Source organism: Phragmites australis, chromosome 11 (genome assembly GCF_958298935.1).
Source record: "Phragmites australis chromosome 11, lpPhrAust1.1, whole genome shotgun sequence".
Taxonomy (NCBI): domain Eukaryota; kingdom Viridiplantae; phylum Streptophyta; class Magnoliopsida; order Poales; family Poaceae; genus Phragmites; species Phragmites australis.
This window is the reverse complement of record NC_084931.1, coordinates 1,044,988-1,063,037: the sequence shown is the minus strand read 5'-3', so window position 1 is coordinate 1,063,037 and position 18,050 is coordinate 1,044,988. Positions and strand designations below refer to the sequence as shown.

At 45.5% G+C, this 18,050-nt stretch overlaps 2 protein-coding genes across 2 annotated transcripts; both read left to right on the top strand.

Annotated features, from left to right (window-relative positions):
- The first annotated feature begins 7,434 nt into the window (after positions 1 to 7,434).
- LOC133884994 (putative WUSCHEL-related homeobox 2) lies at positions 7,435 to 8,287 on the top strand. The gene is made up of 2 exons (XM_062324610.1): positions 7,435 to 7,967; positions 8,060 to 8,287. The coding sequence occupies exons 1-2, from the start codon at positions 7,443 to 7,445 to the stop codon at positions 8,285 to 8,287; spliced, it is 753 nt and encodes a 250-aa protein (XP_062180594.1). The 5' UTR covers positions 7,435 to 7,442.
- Positions 8,288 to 15,379: 7,092 nt separating this feature from the next.
- On the top strand, positions 15,380 to 17,591 carry LOC133884279 (UPF0014 membrane protein STAR2). Its single transcript, XM_062323634.1, has 3 exons — positions 15,380 to 16,301; positions 16,450 to 16,695; positions 17,033 to 17,591. Exons 1-3 carry the CDS (start codon positions 15,549 to 15,551, stop codon positions 17,342 to 17,344), a joined length of 1,311 nt encoding a protein of 436 aa, XP_062179618.1. The 5' UTR covers positions 15,380 to 15,548; the 3' UTR covers positions 17,345 to 17,591.
- Positions 17,592 to 18,050: the final 459 nt, after the last annotated feature.

Here is an 18,050-nt window from a genome sequence, read left to right as displayed (position 1 = left end):
TGACTGACAGGCATTAACTTTGTCAACTTTGTCGAGCCAAGGATGGAAGAAAGAATGAATAGAATTATTGGCTCCGTGTAAAAGACCGAAAGAGCAGCATGACGTTGCCCCTGTGTGTGCCAGTGAAGAAGAAAGAGAGACAGAGATACTGCTTCCTAGCTACTGTAGTAGCAGCTAGTAGCCCAGCGCTGCTGTACATGGATCGTATTCCCGAGACCCAGACATCTAGAATCTCTCTCTCACTCACACACTTACACATCTAGAGAGAGAGAGAGGTGTGTGCATCCTACATGGAGTAGTCTGATAAGATGATACTTCTACCACTGCTGCACCACCCAACAATAAATACTCTTGGCAGTAGCAGCAGTGGTATCTAGTTGCAACATATGCATGGTGGTATCTTGGTCAACTCCGCTTGTGATCTATCAAATCATGCGATATATATATATGGATCGAATCACAAGGTACACGCGGCGCGGCCGGCCGGCCGGCCGGACGCAGGAAATTTTGAGAACCGTATGAACACATGCACCGTGCGCAGCATGCCCACACGGTATCCATGTTTGATGCCTCGGCCCAGTACCGGAATTACTGCTGCACCACTGAACTTTTTGTGGCTACGGATGATGCAGCAACGTGATGCATTGTTCTGTGTGTGAGCCGACATTGCATCTTGCATAAGGATGCAATGAAACGTACGCAGTGTTGTTACAGCGAGAGAGGAGCTCATATATACCGCATATGTGCCGTAGTGCATGCAGGACGTACCAGGACAGTAAAGATGCATACATATGTATCAAGAGAGGACAAGGCATTCAGCTAGGCCAGGAGCATCACATCGTCCTTGTGCACTGTCTCTCTCTCTTTCTCTCACCCACAGCTGCAGCCAGTTTGTGTGTGTGACGCCTGACGACTTACAAGACTAGTCGGCGACGTCGCTTGCATGCTCTGCATATGGCCGGCTGGCTTCTCCGTTCAGTTCAGTTCTTCAGTTACTTCCGGCGACAGCACATCACATTTCGATCGATTGATCGATGGACGTATGCATGCAGATGCATAGCAGCAAACGCATATGCCTTGAGGTATATAGTAGTATCATATATTTACGCACCAATATTTAACGGCAGTCAAGAACACATCCATGCTAGTATATAAATTATATATATAATTATATATATTAACGTACGTACGTGACCTCACCTAGCTAGCAATGCATGCTTTCCTGCAGCGTACTGCATGCCTATGCCATATGTGTAGTATTTACCTCGAGCTCGTGCAGCCATGCAGCCATTCTGAATTTCTGATTAATTGGATTCCGTGTCTAACATTTCTTGCAGGCCGGCCGGCCCGTCCATTCCTAATTAATCTTCGACAGCAGCTACCTAGCTCCTACATCTTCTAGCTACAGGTCGGTTTCCTTGTCTATTCAAACTGTCGAATCAAATTTGAATTCAGGTCTTGTTTCAAATGCTTTGATCGAATTAGCTGTAAATTGGAACTACAGAAAATGAAACAGTTTCCCACGTAATGAAGCTTTTAACTTCCTGGTCAAGCCGAGCCTTAGCTCTAGCTTTTTCTTGGAGCTGAAATTCTTGGAAAAATAATCCTCATGGGGAGCTGGTATAATGCCTTGTAGAGTAGTCAAGTTTACATACTTCTCTTTTGAAAGAAATTACACATACATGAATGTGTACGTAGGATCATTGGTAGGAATAAGCTTCTAATATCTTTTTGCGAGCATGAATTATATTAAAATAATATCAATGATTACAACCCTGATTTTACATAAAGGACGACGGAGATATTTACTAAGGCCTTGTTTGGCAGCTTGAATTGGTTCCGATTCTCTCCCGATTCAGGAGAATCGGTTGCCAAACAGGATGAGGGGAAACGCTGAAACGTTTCCCCGAATCAGCCACAATCGATGAAACGGGGTGGGAGGCGTTTCAACCAATTCTTCCACCCCGTTTCCAACCTTGCCCTCGCCATCACGCTTGGCTGCCGCTCGCCTCGTTGCTTGCCTATCGTGCTGCCTGCTTGGCTGCTCGCCTAATGTGCTATGTTGTTCGGCTACCCGTCGCGTCGCTCGCTTGCCACGCTGCCTGCTCGGTCGTCGTGCCTCACTGCCCGCTCTGTCGCTCGCCGCGCCGCCTACTCGCCCGCCCGCCGAACCGACTGCTCTATTGAATGGATAAGGGGGGAGAGAGAGAGAAGAGAGAGAGAGAGAGAGAGAGAGAGAGAGAGAGAGAGCAACCGATCGGTTGGATAAGGGAGAGGGAGAGAGATAAAGGGGAGAGAGATAAGGTGACAGGTAAGTGAGAGATATTGTGTGAGAAAAAAAAGTCAAATAAATATTATTTGTGTTAAAAGAAAAGTTAAATAAAAACAAAAAACATATTAGCAAAGGGTAAAATAGTCAATTGCATCACCATCCTCACTGAATCCAGACATCTAGTCAAACGGTTTCCAGAGGTGATTCCGATTTACTAGAGAAACATTTTCAGAAAGACATGAAAATCTGGAACCAAAACATTTCTACGAGAATCTGGATCCCTATCAAACGCACCCTAAGCTACACAAAGAAATGAACCAATTCTCATTTCCATGTGTGACATGGATCCTAGCCACCTTCATGGCACAGCACCTTGAGAGCGTGTGGAGATGAAGAACATTAATTGATGATGTGGGACACAGATGATGTACCAAAACAAAATGAAGAGAAGCTTCAAACCTTGGTACACCACAAGAGATGTGTGCAGACGAGCGAAGTCTCAACGTTGAACAACTCAGACACGTGCAAAAGCTTATAAACTAGTATAAACATCCATCTTTGCTTCCCTGGCAAATCAACAAGCCAGAGCCATCGAACAAGCCGATGACCCAGAACTCATGGCCGACACCACCGAACAAGCTGAGAACCTAGAACACAGAGCGGCGTTGGATTGAAGCATCATCAACCGAGAAGAAACATCCAAATTAGGAGAGAGAAAAATTAGGCCAAGGCAAACATAACTTCCCAAATCGTCATGGGAGAACTCACGTAAGCTGCTATTGTGGCCAGCGAAGATACGGAGGGAGGTTCCAATATTACTTGTAGAAATTAAATAAGGAAAAAAGACTTCAATTCCTAGCTATATACACACTAGATACTTGCCAATAGGAGTAGAAAAAGTATCAAGGTAGCTAGTCAAGAATACCACATGAATATGTGTGTGTTAGCCTGACCCTCTCTCTGCACCACACGTGTACACGAGCCATGTATGCATCCTGTTAATTCTCCGACAAGATCCCAACAATCTGGCTGATTGTTTGTTGTGTATAGTTGTATCGGATCCCTTGATATCAGGTAGTTTCCTTCTATCAGATAGTTTCCATATAAATCTCGTACAATGAGTGTATTTAAACACATCCTATTGAATAGAAGTATTCATAGCCTAAATCCTAAACGCTCTCATGGTATCAGTATCCACGTGACCCCCCTTGAGCCGCCACTCCTTCTTCCTCCTTGTGGCCGCACCCTAGATCACCATGGGCGATGCTCCACCTAAACCCTCCTCTCTCTCCTTCCAACTCATCAACATCAAGTCCCTCATCCCCTTCAACTTTGAGTTCCAACCCTCCAACTACTCAAAGTGGTGCGAGATCTTCTGTGTTGCTCTCCGCCATTTCAACCTCATGCACCATGTTGACGACAAGCCAAATCCTACCCAGGAGGTTCTGACTGGGATCAAAACAATTCCATGATCGTGTCTTGGATCCACAGCTCCATCTCGGACGAGGTTCTCGGTCATGTGGTATGTCATCGAGTCACTGTACCGCGACAATAAGCAGGCACGCATCCTGGCTCTAGAGGCCGAGCTTGATGGCATGTCAAAAGGCGACATGATTGCCATGCCTTACTGTCATCGCATGAAGTCCATTGCATTCTCTCTCCAATCTCGGTCAAGAGGTGACCGACTCCACACTCGTCATCACCATCCTTCGAGGACTCAATGAGTCGTTCACCACCATCACAAGAATCATGACATCCACCGACCCGCTGCCATCATTCCTCCAGTGCCGATCTCGGTTGGTTCTTGAGTAGAGCACTCACCAAAAGTTGGGTACTCTCTTACTCCGTTGCCAAGCCTTCGCCTACGGTCTAGTTCGACTAGCCGTCATCCTACTCCGGTAACCATGGTAATAAGAAGAACAAGGGTCATTCTCAGGCATCCAGCTCTTCCGGCACACCTCTAGCTGCGCTGCCAAAGCTCTTCAATCCCTGGACAGAGATGTTCCAAATGTGGCCCTCCAATGTGCCGTAGCAGCACTCGGCCCTGCTGCACGTGGGCGGACCTAGCCTCCTTGGTGCACGACCTGGAGGTCCTTAGGTGCACGTCGCCTCGACGACATCCTCCCAGGGCAACACCACTAGGCCTACGTCGTGAGATACGTTGTCCCTCATCAACACTTTGAATGCCATGGCATTGAACTAGTTCGGCATCGATTGGCTCGTCAACTCGGGCGCGTCCTCTCATCTCTCCTCCTCCCATCCCCCTTCTCACTCCCAGCACATCATTGTCGGTGACGGTTCTTGTCTCCCCGCCATTGGTACTGGCTATGCCATCATCCCCACCCCTTCTCAAACTCTCCACTTGAACAACGTTCTTATTTCCCCTCACCTTATCAAAAACCCTATCTCCGTGCGTCGTTTCACCACGGACAATAATGTTTCCATTGAGTTTGATCCCTTTGCTCTTTCTGTCAAGGATCTCCAGACTCGCCGTGAGATCGTCAGGTGAAATAGCCCTAGTCCACTATACTCCTTTTGCTTACCAGACCTTCATCAAACTTTTGCCGCCATTGCATGTTTCCAAGGATCTTTGGAATCGCCGGCTTGGCCGCCTCGGGCGTAAAGGCCTTTCACATTTTATTAGCTCTTCAAGCACCTCATGTAATAAACGTGTCCACAATAACTCTCTTTGCCATGCATGTCAATTAGGTTGCCATGTGCATCTCCCTTTTGCACCGTCGGTTTCCCAAACAAATAAACCCTTTGAGATTGTTCACCACGCGTACATGAGTACACGAGCCATGTACGCATCCTGTTACTTCTCCGGTAAGATCCCAACACTCCAATTGCTTGCTTGTTGTGTATAGTTGGATAGGTTCCCTTGATATCAGGTAGTTTCCTTCTATCAGATAGTTTCCATGTAAATCTTGTACAATGTGTATTTAAACACATCTTGTTGAATAGAAGTATTCACAGCCTAAATCTCTAAACGCTCTCAGTGTGTACAACTAGCAAGCTATTTTGGGTTCATACTTGATTTGTTCCCTCTATATACTAACATGTTCGTAATAGATGGCTGGGATTTGATAATAAGTGGATTGGACGACTTGGAGACGAGCTTCCACACGGTCAAGTCACATTTGAAGCCCTTTCAGTATGGTGAAGTATATATTAATTCTCTCTATATACTTCGTATTATGGTTCTGGCACAACTTATTGTTGCCTTTTAAAAAGCTAAAAAAACTGATTTTAATGAAATGTTGCCTTTTAAAAAACTGAAAAAACTTATTTTGATGAAATGAACTAAAAATTGATAAGCTGGTTGAAAATAATTTTTCTGAAAAATTAGTGTGCTGAGAACTTAAAAATTTCTCGTAAAAAACAATAACTAAAGCTCATAAATTTTAACTATACCAAACAGAGTCTATATCTAGGACGAAAAAGCAAATACTGTATGATGTGCAGCCCTGTACATACGTATAGGTAGGACCGCAGGAAATACAAAAAGGATGGAAGTAATTTCTCACTGAAATCTGCTCCTCTCCGGTTCCCTACAGTGGTAGCTATGGATCGATCAGAGTTCAGAAGTAGAGTCCTAGGCTAAAATCACCAATTAGTCAGCATTGCAAGGACGGACGGATACACACACACAGAGGGGGAGAGAGAGAGAGAGAGAGAGAGAGAGAGAGAGAGAGAGAGAGAGAGAGAGAGAGAGAGAGAGAGAGCCGGGTTGGCCATCATCGCCTCATGATTCGCAGTTCCGATCCTCACTGTCACTGCTAGCTGCTGCATGCTTTCGGTCTCGATCTCCTTACCGAAATCCTAGACAATTTCCAGAATCCGACGTGTAATTCTATCCTTAAATGCATGCATGCACGCCCCTTCTCTCTCCATCTGTCTCTCTGTGACTCTTCTGAAATACTCAGAGGGAGACATGACGTGTTAAATAAATCGCATTAGATACGAAAACATCCAAAGCATCTGCAGTAGTGGAAACGAGACATTTTCTAAAGAGGAATGTACAAGGCGTCCAGATCCAAGAGAAGTACTGAATTTGACTGCTTGGCTTTCTGCTTAGGCAGCTAATAATCATGCATGAACAGAACCATAATCTGTTTCATGCCACAACAAGGATATCTGTGAAGTTAACCTTACAGCATTCTTAGCAACATAACATAGAATCAATTCAACTAAACCTTCATGCAACACTTAAGGTACGTAGCTGTAGCTGGGTACGTAGTTGTAGTAACCACAAGTGACAAAATAACTCTGCACACACAAGTACGTACCATGCTCGCGTTCAAGCTACAAATCAAGGACAGAACGTACGTACGTGTAGCATAGCAATAAATAAATAAATAAATACAGAAAAAGCTAAACTGTTTTCCTTCTCGATCACTTGTCATGCATGCACGTACTGATCGATGTTCGATCACTATTTCAGAGACACTAACCTAGCTAATCCAATGAAACGCAAGCTCTCACACAACGGTCAATAAACTATGCCCCCGCTCCTCCTTTATATGCATGATCAGGAAATATCTTTGGTGGTGTTAATCGATCATGAAATCCAGCATACAACAGTACACATTTATCTTGATTAGTTGCTACACAGTAGCCATATCTATCTGCTCTTGCCCTCTCTCTCTCTCTCAGAAAGAAGAGACTGGCTATAGCTTGCTAGTTGCTACCTATCAACAGTACAGCACAGGCCGCTTGCCTCTGCCATTGCCGGCCACATCTCTCTTAGTTTTCTCTCTCTAAATAAACACATTCGCTATGGTACTCTCTCTCTCTCTCTACCCGGTACGGGCAGTGTGAGATGGGCATGTGTGTATGTATAGTGTCTGCATCCATTATATATACTGCAGACAGGAAGCAAGAAGACAGTAGTCATATATGCTTCATTTCATCCTCTTCCTCCTCCCTCCCAGCAAACAGCTACCAACAAACTCCATCCTTCCATCTGCTTCCTTCTCCTCCTAGTACCCATTTTGTCTCTCCAAACCCAACCAACCAGCCACAACTAGAGACAAACTAGCTGCAAGCACCATACTTGGAGGCCAAACAGATCGAGCACAAGTAGGTTAAGCCACAAGGCACCAGAAGCTTCTGCTAGCTGATCATTAGCAGCTAAGTTGTTAGCTAAGTAGACGACGACGACGACGACATGCCGTCACAGCAGCAGCAGCAGGTGGGGTCGACGCGGTGGTGCCCGACGCCGGAGCAGCTGATGATCCTGGAGGAGATGTACCGCGGCGGCCTGCGCACGCCCAACGCGTCGCAGATCCAGCAGATCACGGCGCACCTCGCCAGCTACGGCCGCATCGAGGGCAAGAACGTCTTCTACTGGTTCCAGAACCACAAGGCTCGCGACCGCCAGAAGCTGCGCCGCAGGCTCTGCATGAGCCATAACCTCCTCTCCTGCGCGCAGTACTATGCCGCCCACCACCACCACGGCCACGGCTTCCTCAGAGGCGTCGCACCGCCGACTTCTCTTGCGGCCGCGGCGTACGGATGCAGCGTCTTCGACCAGGCGGCCGCCGGCCAGCTGCTCTCCCCAACGTCGCCCACCCCGGCTGCCGCAGCTGCCTACGGGTATTACTACCCCGCCACAGCCTTCGCTGCTGCACCGGCGAGCAGGTGCGCCGGCGCCGCCACTCCCCCGTCGCCCAGCTCACTGTTTCACTATCAGGTACGCATGCACGTTCGTGATCGATCATATCAGTGGAGTTCAAAGTTTCGTTCTTTAGCTAATCGATCCTTCCATGTGACGATGACTGGCAGGGCGGTGGCGGGGTTGTGGCGGCGGAGTCGCTCGGCCGGCCGGAGTACTCGCTGGGAAAGCTGGACAACTTCGGTGTAGCGTTGGACGACGTCGTGAGTACCGCCGCCGTCGATATGGGGCCGCCAGGGTTCGAGGTGGCACCACCGACGGCGCCGTTCTGCCGGCCACTCAAGACGCTGGACCTCTTCCCTGGCGGGCTCAAAGAAGAACAACACGACGTGGTTTGAGACTAATTAGCTGCTAGGCGATCGAGCGATCTTAATATCGATCTCTGCAGTGCACTGACATATCTTAGTTCGTCTCCCGATCCATCTAGCTAGCTTCTTATTAATGCTCAATGAGCTATGTCGTCTTCTTGTCCTTCTTCTTCGTCTTCTGATTTGTTTAGAGACCGGGTGTAGTTAGCTAGACATTAGAGGTGTACGTGCACGTCTAGGTAGCATGGAATGTGAAAGTACGTACGTACGTAAGTAGCTAGGCATCGCAGTATGAAATGTCGTTGCAGCAGCTTGTATGGAAACCTTGCTTTTAGCTGGTTACTATATAGGCTTTGCAGTGCTCATTAACTGGTGGAGCGGGTGATAAAAATGTATGACGAAATGGAATGTTCCTTGCCCATCTCTCTCTCTCTCTCTCTCTCTCTCTCTCTAAGATTAATATGATGAAATTTTTGCAAAGTTGTATGTGTTCTTAAAACACCACGACAGTATTTCCCAAATTAATATGGTGACTTAAAGCAGTGATTTCAGGACAGAAATTTACTGAAAGTTCAATCATTCTTTTGAGCCGTGAAGAAAGGTGATATTCTTTTTAGCTCTTCAGTCACAAATAAGTGTTGTCTTAGGTTGCATATAGTCAATATTTTTAAACTTTAGCTATAAATTATTCTTTATGTATTGGGTTTGAATATTTAAAATCAATACAAGTTAATTTGTCTCGAAAAGTAATTTCATAATATTATAATTTTGTTATATTTTATAAATATATTAAAAAATAGTAGTCAAAGATATATTTTGAGACACCATATCAATATCCAAAACAACATTTATTTATAACTGAATGGAGTAGTATCCTTAGCATCGCCATGTCTAATTAAGCTATCACTTGAAGCTAAGACACATGCTCTCCAATAATGTGCTTACTCGCGAGGAAGAATTGCTCCATGGCTAGGTGGGTGGAGATGCATAACCACAAGTATATATCTCCAAGAGTATATTAGGTTGTAAACATGTATGCGTATATATTGTTGACACAATTCACTGAATTTTGTGAATTAAGTTGACTTCACACGTACGCGCGGTATGCAGTGATGTAGCTAGATTAACTAGTCAACGGATACTTGCATTAATTAATTATTTTGTCGTACGTGCATCATGGCCATGATGATGCACGATTCAAAATTTGGTGATCCGATCCCCTGCGCATAGATAGATCATTTCGATCCACGTACGCATATCCGCGTCGCAAAGATCCTGCGCTGATTAATTCGTCGGGGATATAATACCGGTGTTCATCGGTCCTGACGTACATATAAGTACAATGAGATCGTATTATATACATACATACATACATATATACATACATACATGTACTTAAGAAGAGTAAGTGACATGACCCTACCTTTGTCAGTGTTTCCCGTCGTCCTGGATATATCGAGGCCAGTAATGATCTACTGTAGCAGATAATATACGTATATATATAGGACTTGACTTGGGAGTAGCAGCTCGATCGATCATTCGCTAGGTTCAAAAGTCGCAAATTCATTATCAGACGTACATATATACGTGGTACGCGCTATATATACACATATGTATGTACATATAAATACATGTATATGTATGTATACATATGTATATATATGTATACATACTGATCTACATACTAATATACGTAGGCAAATATTTTGGGGCTACGTACGTTGTACTTACTACGGCTCGGATCTTACGGATCACGGTTCCCATGCCTGGTTCGGCGAACCGCGACGTGCAACGCATATGCGTCATGCGTGCACGTACACCGTAAGTGGATGTACCACTGCACGCATGTATGTTACGTTAGGCGTATACCGTACGTGGAACTTAATCAACGTATTTCTCCACTGTTGATAACAAAAGCCGGAACATTTGATCGACCGATCAAATGTTAAACAAGTGGATCGACAGCCGTATGATCAAGTGGATAGGTGGCCGAGATCAAATGCTTCGGCCCCAGCTCGTGTTAAACAAGTGTCGGATTTATTTTGTGAAACGCGAAGATTTTAGCGTAAAGTTTGGATCCAAATCCTCCTTTTGAAACATGGCCATACTGAAAAATAAGAGAGGAGGAACAGAAATAAGGCCCATCCTGATCAGATGCAGCCCAAGCCCAGTACGGCCCATAGCAAGAAGTCGCCTTGGAAAGCCCATTACGGCCCATAGTAAGAAGAAGTCGCCTTGGAAAGCCCAGTACGGCCTAGCGCAATCCGTGTCGATTTGAAAAATATATATAAAAATAAGCTACTGTTGCTTGTTGGAAGACGGATAGGTTTTAAAAAATAAGGATATCTTCTATTAAAGGCAACATGTTAAAAAATCAAATAAACATTGTGTTCTATTATTCTTAAAATTCAAAATACTATTGAAATTGTTATGAATTTTTTTGAAAAAATTAGGTTGCAGAGGATATAAAAAAACCAACTGCTCACTGAATTAACCAGTTATTTTTTAAAATCTATCACATGTTGAAAGGGCAAGATTCAGTTTGTTTGGGCTCTGCTTGCTGGTTCCGCGAGCTTCTCCTTTTGCAAGGAACATGAGATCGATCATTGCAGGTTGGGGATCGCAAAGCCTGGTGGCCTGTAGCTACTATTCTTCGATATGATGCGGAGATCTCTGTTGATTTTGATGCGCTGGCTGGAAATTCCAGCGCGCCCTTGCTAATCATGTTCTCCTCTGCTAACTGCCCTAGTTGTTGATTGTAATTGCTGGCTGATTCGGTGAGCAGTTGATGCAAATCTAGTGAAAACATACTACGGGTTGTGGTCTAGAAGAAGCACCCGAAGAGTTCCGTCCTGTCCAATTGTTGTCTGGTAGCTTTGTCCTAACACTTTTGACAATTGTGCTGTTCGGTGTTGCAATGCAGATTAGATTTTTTTTAATGCATATTTGAATTTTGCAGGCTAATTCTGATCACGGGCAGACGGGCTTTTGGGAATTTGGCGTTTGGATTTTACCAACCAGTGTAGAACTGGTTTAAGAGTGTGCAATCGATTGAAAATAAAAGGGGTGTTTGAGCTTGAGTTTAGTTAAACTGTCAACCTCCATGGATGGGTGTAGATGTCTGGGAGTCAAAAGGGGAAATATGCATATTTGTTAACACTGAAAAGTTTGTGGCACAAGTAGTTTCCCATACCGTTCAGTGGTAATAGTACAATTTGTGGGCTAGGAGTAGGACCAGGTCTGTTTGATAGGTGGTGACTTTAGAGTTTTTGAAAAAAAAGAAAATCTCTCTATGAAGAAGTGATTATGGTTGTGATCGTTGAATTTTAGTTATTGATTCTTATAATAATTTTTAGCTTTTCAACCTAATAAAAGTTATAAAAGCTCCTCTCAGCTAGGGATGGCAATTGAATCAATCTCGGCCGGAGAATGCTTCCTCATTCCCATCCCCATTTAATTATTAGGGGAGAGGGGAGAGAAGTTTTCTTCCATTTCCATTCCCGCGGGGAATTTTACGAGGATCAGATCCCCAATAAAAATATAAAATTGAATCCTAGTTGATTATTTTTATATATTAATAATGCATTTATAGTATAAATAAGTAATTTATTGATACGTACGAGGGTAATTAATATAAGATGGGATAAAATTCGTAGGTTAGATAAAAAAAATATAAGAGTAATTTATTATTTTCCCTATGCAATATAATATTTGTACATTGATATACTAAGAAAAATATGTATATATGTGATATCAGGGATATAGCGGGGAGCGTCTTCCCGTCCCCATTCCTGTCCCCATATAAGTTTGCGGGGATCAAATTTAAAACTGAACCCTTAAATAAAAGTGACCAAGAAAGAATAATAGCTCGATAAGAGTTACCTCTTTTGCCGAATCATCAGGCGTGACGGTTTCTCGAGGAGGCAATTGAGGGGGTACACCAGTTGTTCCGTGAAAGCAAGCCATCCATACAAACCAAGAATCAATAGGCATATGCTTGATAATCAGAAAGACAGATGAAGAAGTAGTCATTGAAGGACTCGATTTCAATATCAATGGACTCTTTCCCCATGTGCGTTTGGGTGGTGGTTGGTCTGATGGTGATGACGATATCTTGGATCGAAGAGACCCTTCGACCTCTTGATGAGTTGATGTCTTCCCCTTATAGCTGGTGCCTGAGGAAGTGTCTTCTTGGTGGAAGTCTGGAATCTAGAATCCCAGGGACACATCATGTCAAATAAGCAATTATTAGTGCTTCTCTCCTAATCCAAGCAAATTCTTACCGGTGGTCAAGGATTCTCGAAGGAGTAGGGCTGGATAGAGCACTGTTGTCTCTTTTCAGCAAACAACTTGTTTAAACGAGCAGAGGTGTCTTGCAAAGATAGTGCTGAAAAACGAAGAAGTCACTCGAAAGAGATCAACTGTGGCTGTGAAAGAGCATTAAAAGGCTAACTAAATCTTACATCCGGCAGTGTCCCGGGAGCTATCATTATCTACAGTATAATCCCAAGTGAATTGATCCCACGCTTTCAAGGGGCTTAGCCTTCGACTGATGAAATCTTTGGCCACATGCCACCTGGTTAAGCCACTCTGCCTAAGTTCGTCATTCTTCTTGATGTAAAAGGCAGTATGGTCGAGTTCGCGATGCTTCTTCGACCAAGACGGATTTGGGTGGGGCTAAAGACCTCTATAAACCAAGGGAGAGCCGACGGGGTCGGGATTGGAGACATAAAACTAATGTTTTATCCAATCTTTTTGCCATGAGAAGATCAGAGCAACCAGGATATAAGAGTTCTTTATTTAGTTTCGTAGTTGGAGACCACAACCCCCGACACATTTATTTTCAGCATTCTTCTTCAGATGGTAAAAATACTGAAAAAGATTCAAACTCGACTCGATGCCGAGGAAGGCCTCATAAAGATGAACAAAAATGCTAAGCATGGTGATTGAGTTTGGGTTTAGGTGTTGAAGCTCGATTTGGTACCAATCAAGTACATTGAGAAGAAACTCAGAAGGGGGAACATTGAAATCGCAGCGAAAAAGGACTCAAAAACTACAATCTCATGGTCGAATTGGTACGATGGGAATTCCTCACCCGATGCTGACTTCCAGTTGGCCAAATCACGAGGAGGAATGATACTTTCATCTTCAAGTTCCTTAAGCTTTGATTCTTGCATTGATGAGATCGCCCAAGCTTCCGTTAGCAATATCATCTTGTCTAATTGCTTAGGGGGTACATCGACAGCCTTCAAGTTGGAAACTTTCTTTAGCGAGGAAGGAGAGGTGGCGTTCCCAGAAGGACTGGAGGCCATGGGGCAGGGATTTCTATATGGTGGCGCACATTTGGGTATAGAAAGGAGAAGGCTTGAGTGAAAGAGCTGGCGGCACAAGGGTGAAGTATGGCTATAGTCCAGGCTTGTACAGATAAATATTTTCGAGTTCAATATTTTCTTTGGTAACTGCTCCTATCACTGTGGTACCCCGTTCGGTGTGAAAGGCAGGATGATGGCGTTGTGCGAATCTCTACACGCCCATCTAAGTGCATTAAATGCTCATATACCCAACGTTTAAAAATTTAGAGATATTCTTTTTAACTCTACTCGAAGACGGATCTCGAGAAGTCGAGTTTTCAAGCCTTTCTCAAGTCTCGAGTGCAGACAACGGTAGGGCGCTCAACCCAATTTCCACTCGATACTCGGAACTGAGCTTTTCCTTGCTCGATTCTTTTGACTACAGGCTTGATCTACCTTACTCGACTAGGTTCAAACTTGGCAGTATTCGAGTAGACGTTTATGGGAATCCTCCTTGCTGAGTAGAGTTAGAAGACTAGCATCGAATATCTAACTATAGGGTATATACACATAGGGAGTATATCATATATGGACATGATACCTTATTCACATCTTTAATGACTCCAAATGTTGCGGACCTGAATCTGCGAGACTTGGTACACTTGAAGATCATGAAGGCCCATACTATGAAGGTCTCGATCGGGTTAACCAACTCGAGTACGACTAGTATTTAAACTGAATTCAACTGTCTTGCCTTGATCGACAAGATGAAGGACTCTCTATCGACTACGGCTAAGACAAAAGTGGCACTATGACCCCTTTATAAGCTAGGGACCATGACTCCCAAAGGGAGATGAGCTTGAACTTGTACAACTTAGGGCAAATCAACACCTAGGAAACTCGATGCAAGCATCTAAGACCCTCGGACAGACTTGACGAGTTCAACTCTAGTTTAGTTTAGATCCAATCTACTACTTGTAATAGGACTAGCCACCTTACTTGTACTCGAGATGATACATACACATTCAACCTTTATATAGGACGTACGATATTACTCTAACCGGAGGACCGAACCTGTTCACATCGCATGTCTTGTTTTATGCTCGATTCCTGATCTCGAAAGTACCCCGGTTCAATTACGGGCATATTATCAGAAACTAATATTTAACAGAGGTGGAGCCTAAATCAGCAACAAACAGTTGGTCAATTCAAATATCAAAATAAACTGCATGTGCAACATAAAATATTAACTCATCAAGTGTGATCCTAAGTAAGCATACTCGGACAGATAGAATAGGAATATCTACTATATTTGATAAAACAAGAACAAACAAGCTAACAATTAATACGTGAAGTTTCGAAGGCATTAAAACTTGAACGGTTGACAAGTTAAAGGAAATATCATCAATAGCTTAGCTTAGAAAGAAGATATAGTTGGGGAAGCAATCTAGAAGAAAAAAACTCTAGCTAGCTTGCTCGTGCCCGCAGCGCAGCCGCCGACACGTCGCCTTGGCCCAGCCGCTGCCGCCTCATGGCCCGCGCCCCCATCGCTTGGCTCGCGCCCGTGCTGCCACCGTCGCTGCCGCCCAGATCCATCTCATGATCAATGAGGAATAGAGAATAGAGCGCGGGCAACGAGGAATAGGGAATAAAGTATCCAGGCATGAGTCGTGGAGCGTGAGGAGCATCGCAGTGGGCCATGGTGCCATGAGATTAGTGGCCGCTGTGGTGGTATGACTTGGATCAATGTGGCGAGTTGGCAACATAGACTACTGTCTTTAAATAGTTTATCTACTGAATATTACGTATAGAGAAAAATCATAAAATTTTGGAGGTACGTACACCCTTGTCCCTGAGTGTTCTCTTTGGCATGCCTTTTATCCCTTTCTCCGGTGGAAGTGGATCGATCGACTTTTGCATAGTGGAGTGAGCTTTCAGCTTTGCATTGTACGTGAACCTCACGCACTGAAGCTCCGTGCGTGGGCGTGGACGACGTGCCTATGCAGATCACGCGACGAGAGGAGAGGACACGTGTGCCGCGGCGACTGTCTCCGGCCGGCTCGGCTCGCCGGAGAAGCCCAGAGTTGAGCGGACCTGGACCTGCCGCCACATGCGCCCGCTCACAGCCAGATGGGCCCCATCACAACACACCTCCGTATATATCTCTCGGGATCCCCATCCTCCCCCACGTAGCACCCGGACGGACACGGCCAAGGCGAAGGCTTTGCTCGAACAAGAAAGAGCACGAGCCGCCCGTACGGTCCAGCACCTCACCAGCCTCCACCTCCACCGCGCCGCCGCCTTCCTCACTTGCTCCCACCCCCAGTCCAGCACCGCATCCCCCGCCTCAAGAACACGCGCCGCCGTGCTTGCTTGCTCGCTCGACCTCGACTGACAACTGCGCGCACCGGCCGTCGGCTGAGAAAGCAGCAGCACCCGTTCCATCCCCTTCCCGCGCGCGGCCGACGATGGAGCACGCGTCCGCGTTGCTGGAGCTGGTGGCGCGGCAGGTGGACCCGGGGCAGCCGGGGTTCTGGCGGGACTTCCTGGTGGGCATGCTCAAGCCGTTGGCGGCCACCGCCGTGGTCGCCATGGCCGTCGCGCTCAGCTTCACGCAGCGCCTGGGGCTCGAGGGCGAGATGCTCTACGCCATCGCGCGCGCCTTCCTCCAGCTCTCCGTCATCGGATTCGTCCTCCAGTTCATCTTCACGCAGAAGAACGCGCTCTGGATCCTCCTCGCCTACCTCTTCATGGTAATTAACCAATCAGCAATTGAATCTCTCTGCGTCTGTGTTTATCCTCTTGCACTTCTTGATTTCTTCATCCCTCGATCGAGTAGAAAAGTTTCGCCTTCGAGATGATCGAGAGAAAATTTGAGTTAATTTAATCAATCAAACGCAGGTGACGGTCGCGGGCTACACGGCGGGCCAGCGCGCGAAGCACGTCCCCCGAGGGAAGTACATCGCCTGCGTTTCCATCCTTGTCGGCACGGCCATCACCATGTTCCTGCTCGTGGTGCTCAACGTCTTCCCCTTCACGCCCCGGTACATCATCCCCGTCGCCGGCATGATGGTTGGCAACGCCATGACCGTCACCGGCGTCACCATGAAGAAGCTCCGGGAAGACGTCAAGATCCAGAGGAGCCTGGTCAGCTCCGAGCCCCCTCGCACATTGCTGCTTAGTTTTTGTTTTCCTCGCGTATCTAGTTCATCTTGATCTTCTTCCAACATCACCAAGAACAAAATGTTCAAGGACAAGAAAGTCAACAGCTGTTACATAAGAACCAGCTCAGATTAGCTCGTAATGCACATACTCTAATAGACAGTTGCATGACAGGTGTTATGAGTTTAAAAAAATGAAGAATTTGTGTAATGATCACCATTACCTTACATTAGTCGTCAGCTGATGTTTGGAATCCTTGCAATTTTGTTTGCAAAAGGGAGCATAAAGATTATTATTTTTTGGTTCTCTTTCTGTTCTGCAGGTGGAGACTGCGCTTGCTCTGGGAGCGACACCGCGTCAGGCGACGCTGCAGCAGGTGAAGAGGTCGCTCGTGATCGCGCTGTCCCCGGTCATCGACAACGCCAAGACGGTGGGGCTGATCGCGCTGCCCGGCGCCATGACGGGGCTCATCATGGGCGGCGCGTCGCCGCTGGAGGCCATCCAGCTGCAGATCGTGGTGATGAACATGCTCATGGGGGCCTCCACCGTCAGCAGCATCCTCTCCACCTACCTCTGCTGGCCGGCCTTCTTCACCAAGGCCTTCCAGCTTCAAGACAAGGTCTTTGCTGACTAGTGACTAGAAATCAGCTGGTGGTAGGAGTGGAATCTGAAGAGATCGTCCTTTTGAATTCTCTCTAGTTGAGAAGGGGGAAAGATTGTAACTTTCAATGTCAGTGTTGATGGTAAATTGCTGAATTTTCATGCTCATATCCATGTTACGAAGTAAAAAGGGAGTACTGATACTGTGGTGAGGAACAAAAAGAGCATGCACTCCTGCAACCAGTGGGCACTTTGTCCATCACTGATTCTGCAACCAATTCTATCATCTCTTTTATCTTCGTTTTGGCATTTTTTCTTTTCTTTATCTTATCCTCCAGTGAAATGGATCGATCAACTTTCTGCATGGTGGAGGGTGCTTTTGCGCATTGTATAGTCCAATTGTGATAAATAAAGTTTCCTTTATCTAAAAAAGCCATAATAGTCGAATATTTTTCAGAAGTTACTTGAACGAAAAGAGGGAGAAAAAAAATAGAAAGGAGAGATGAAACTAATCAACACTGAAAAAGATAAGGAACGAATTCTCTCTTTTTTTGAGAGAAAGGAAGGAGTTCTTTTTATTTTGTGAGGCGCGATAATGAAGAATATAGCATAACATGGATATGCCATTGGGTCCACATGCCGTTTCGTTGTTGGGCCTGAGCAAAGCTTGTGCTCTAAATCAACCAGCAAGAAGAGTAACTTCTGCTGGAGGCCATCCAGCTGCAGATCGTGGTGATGAA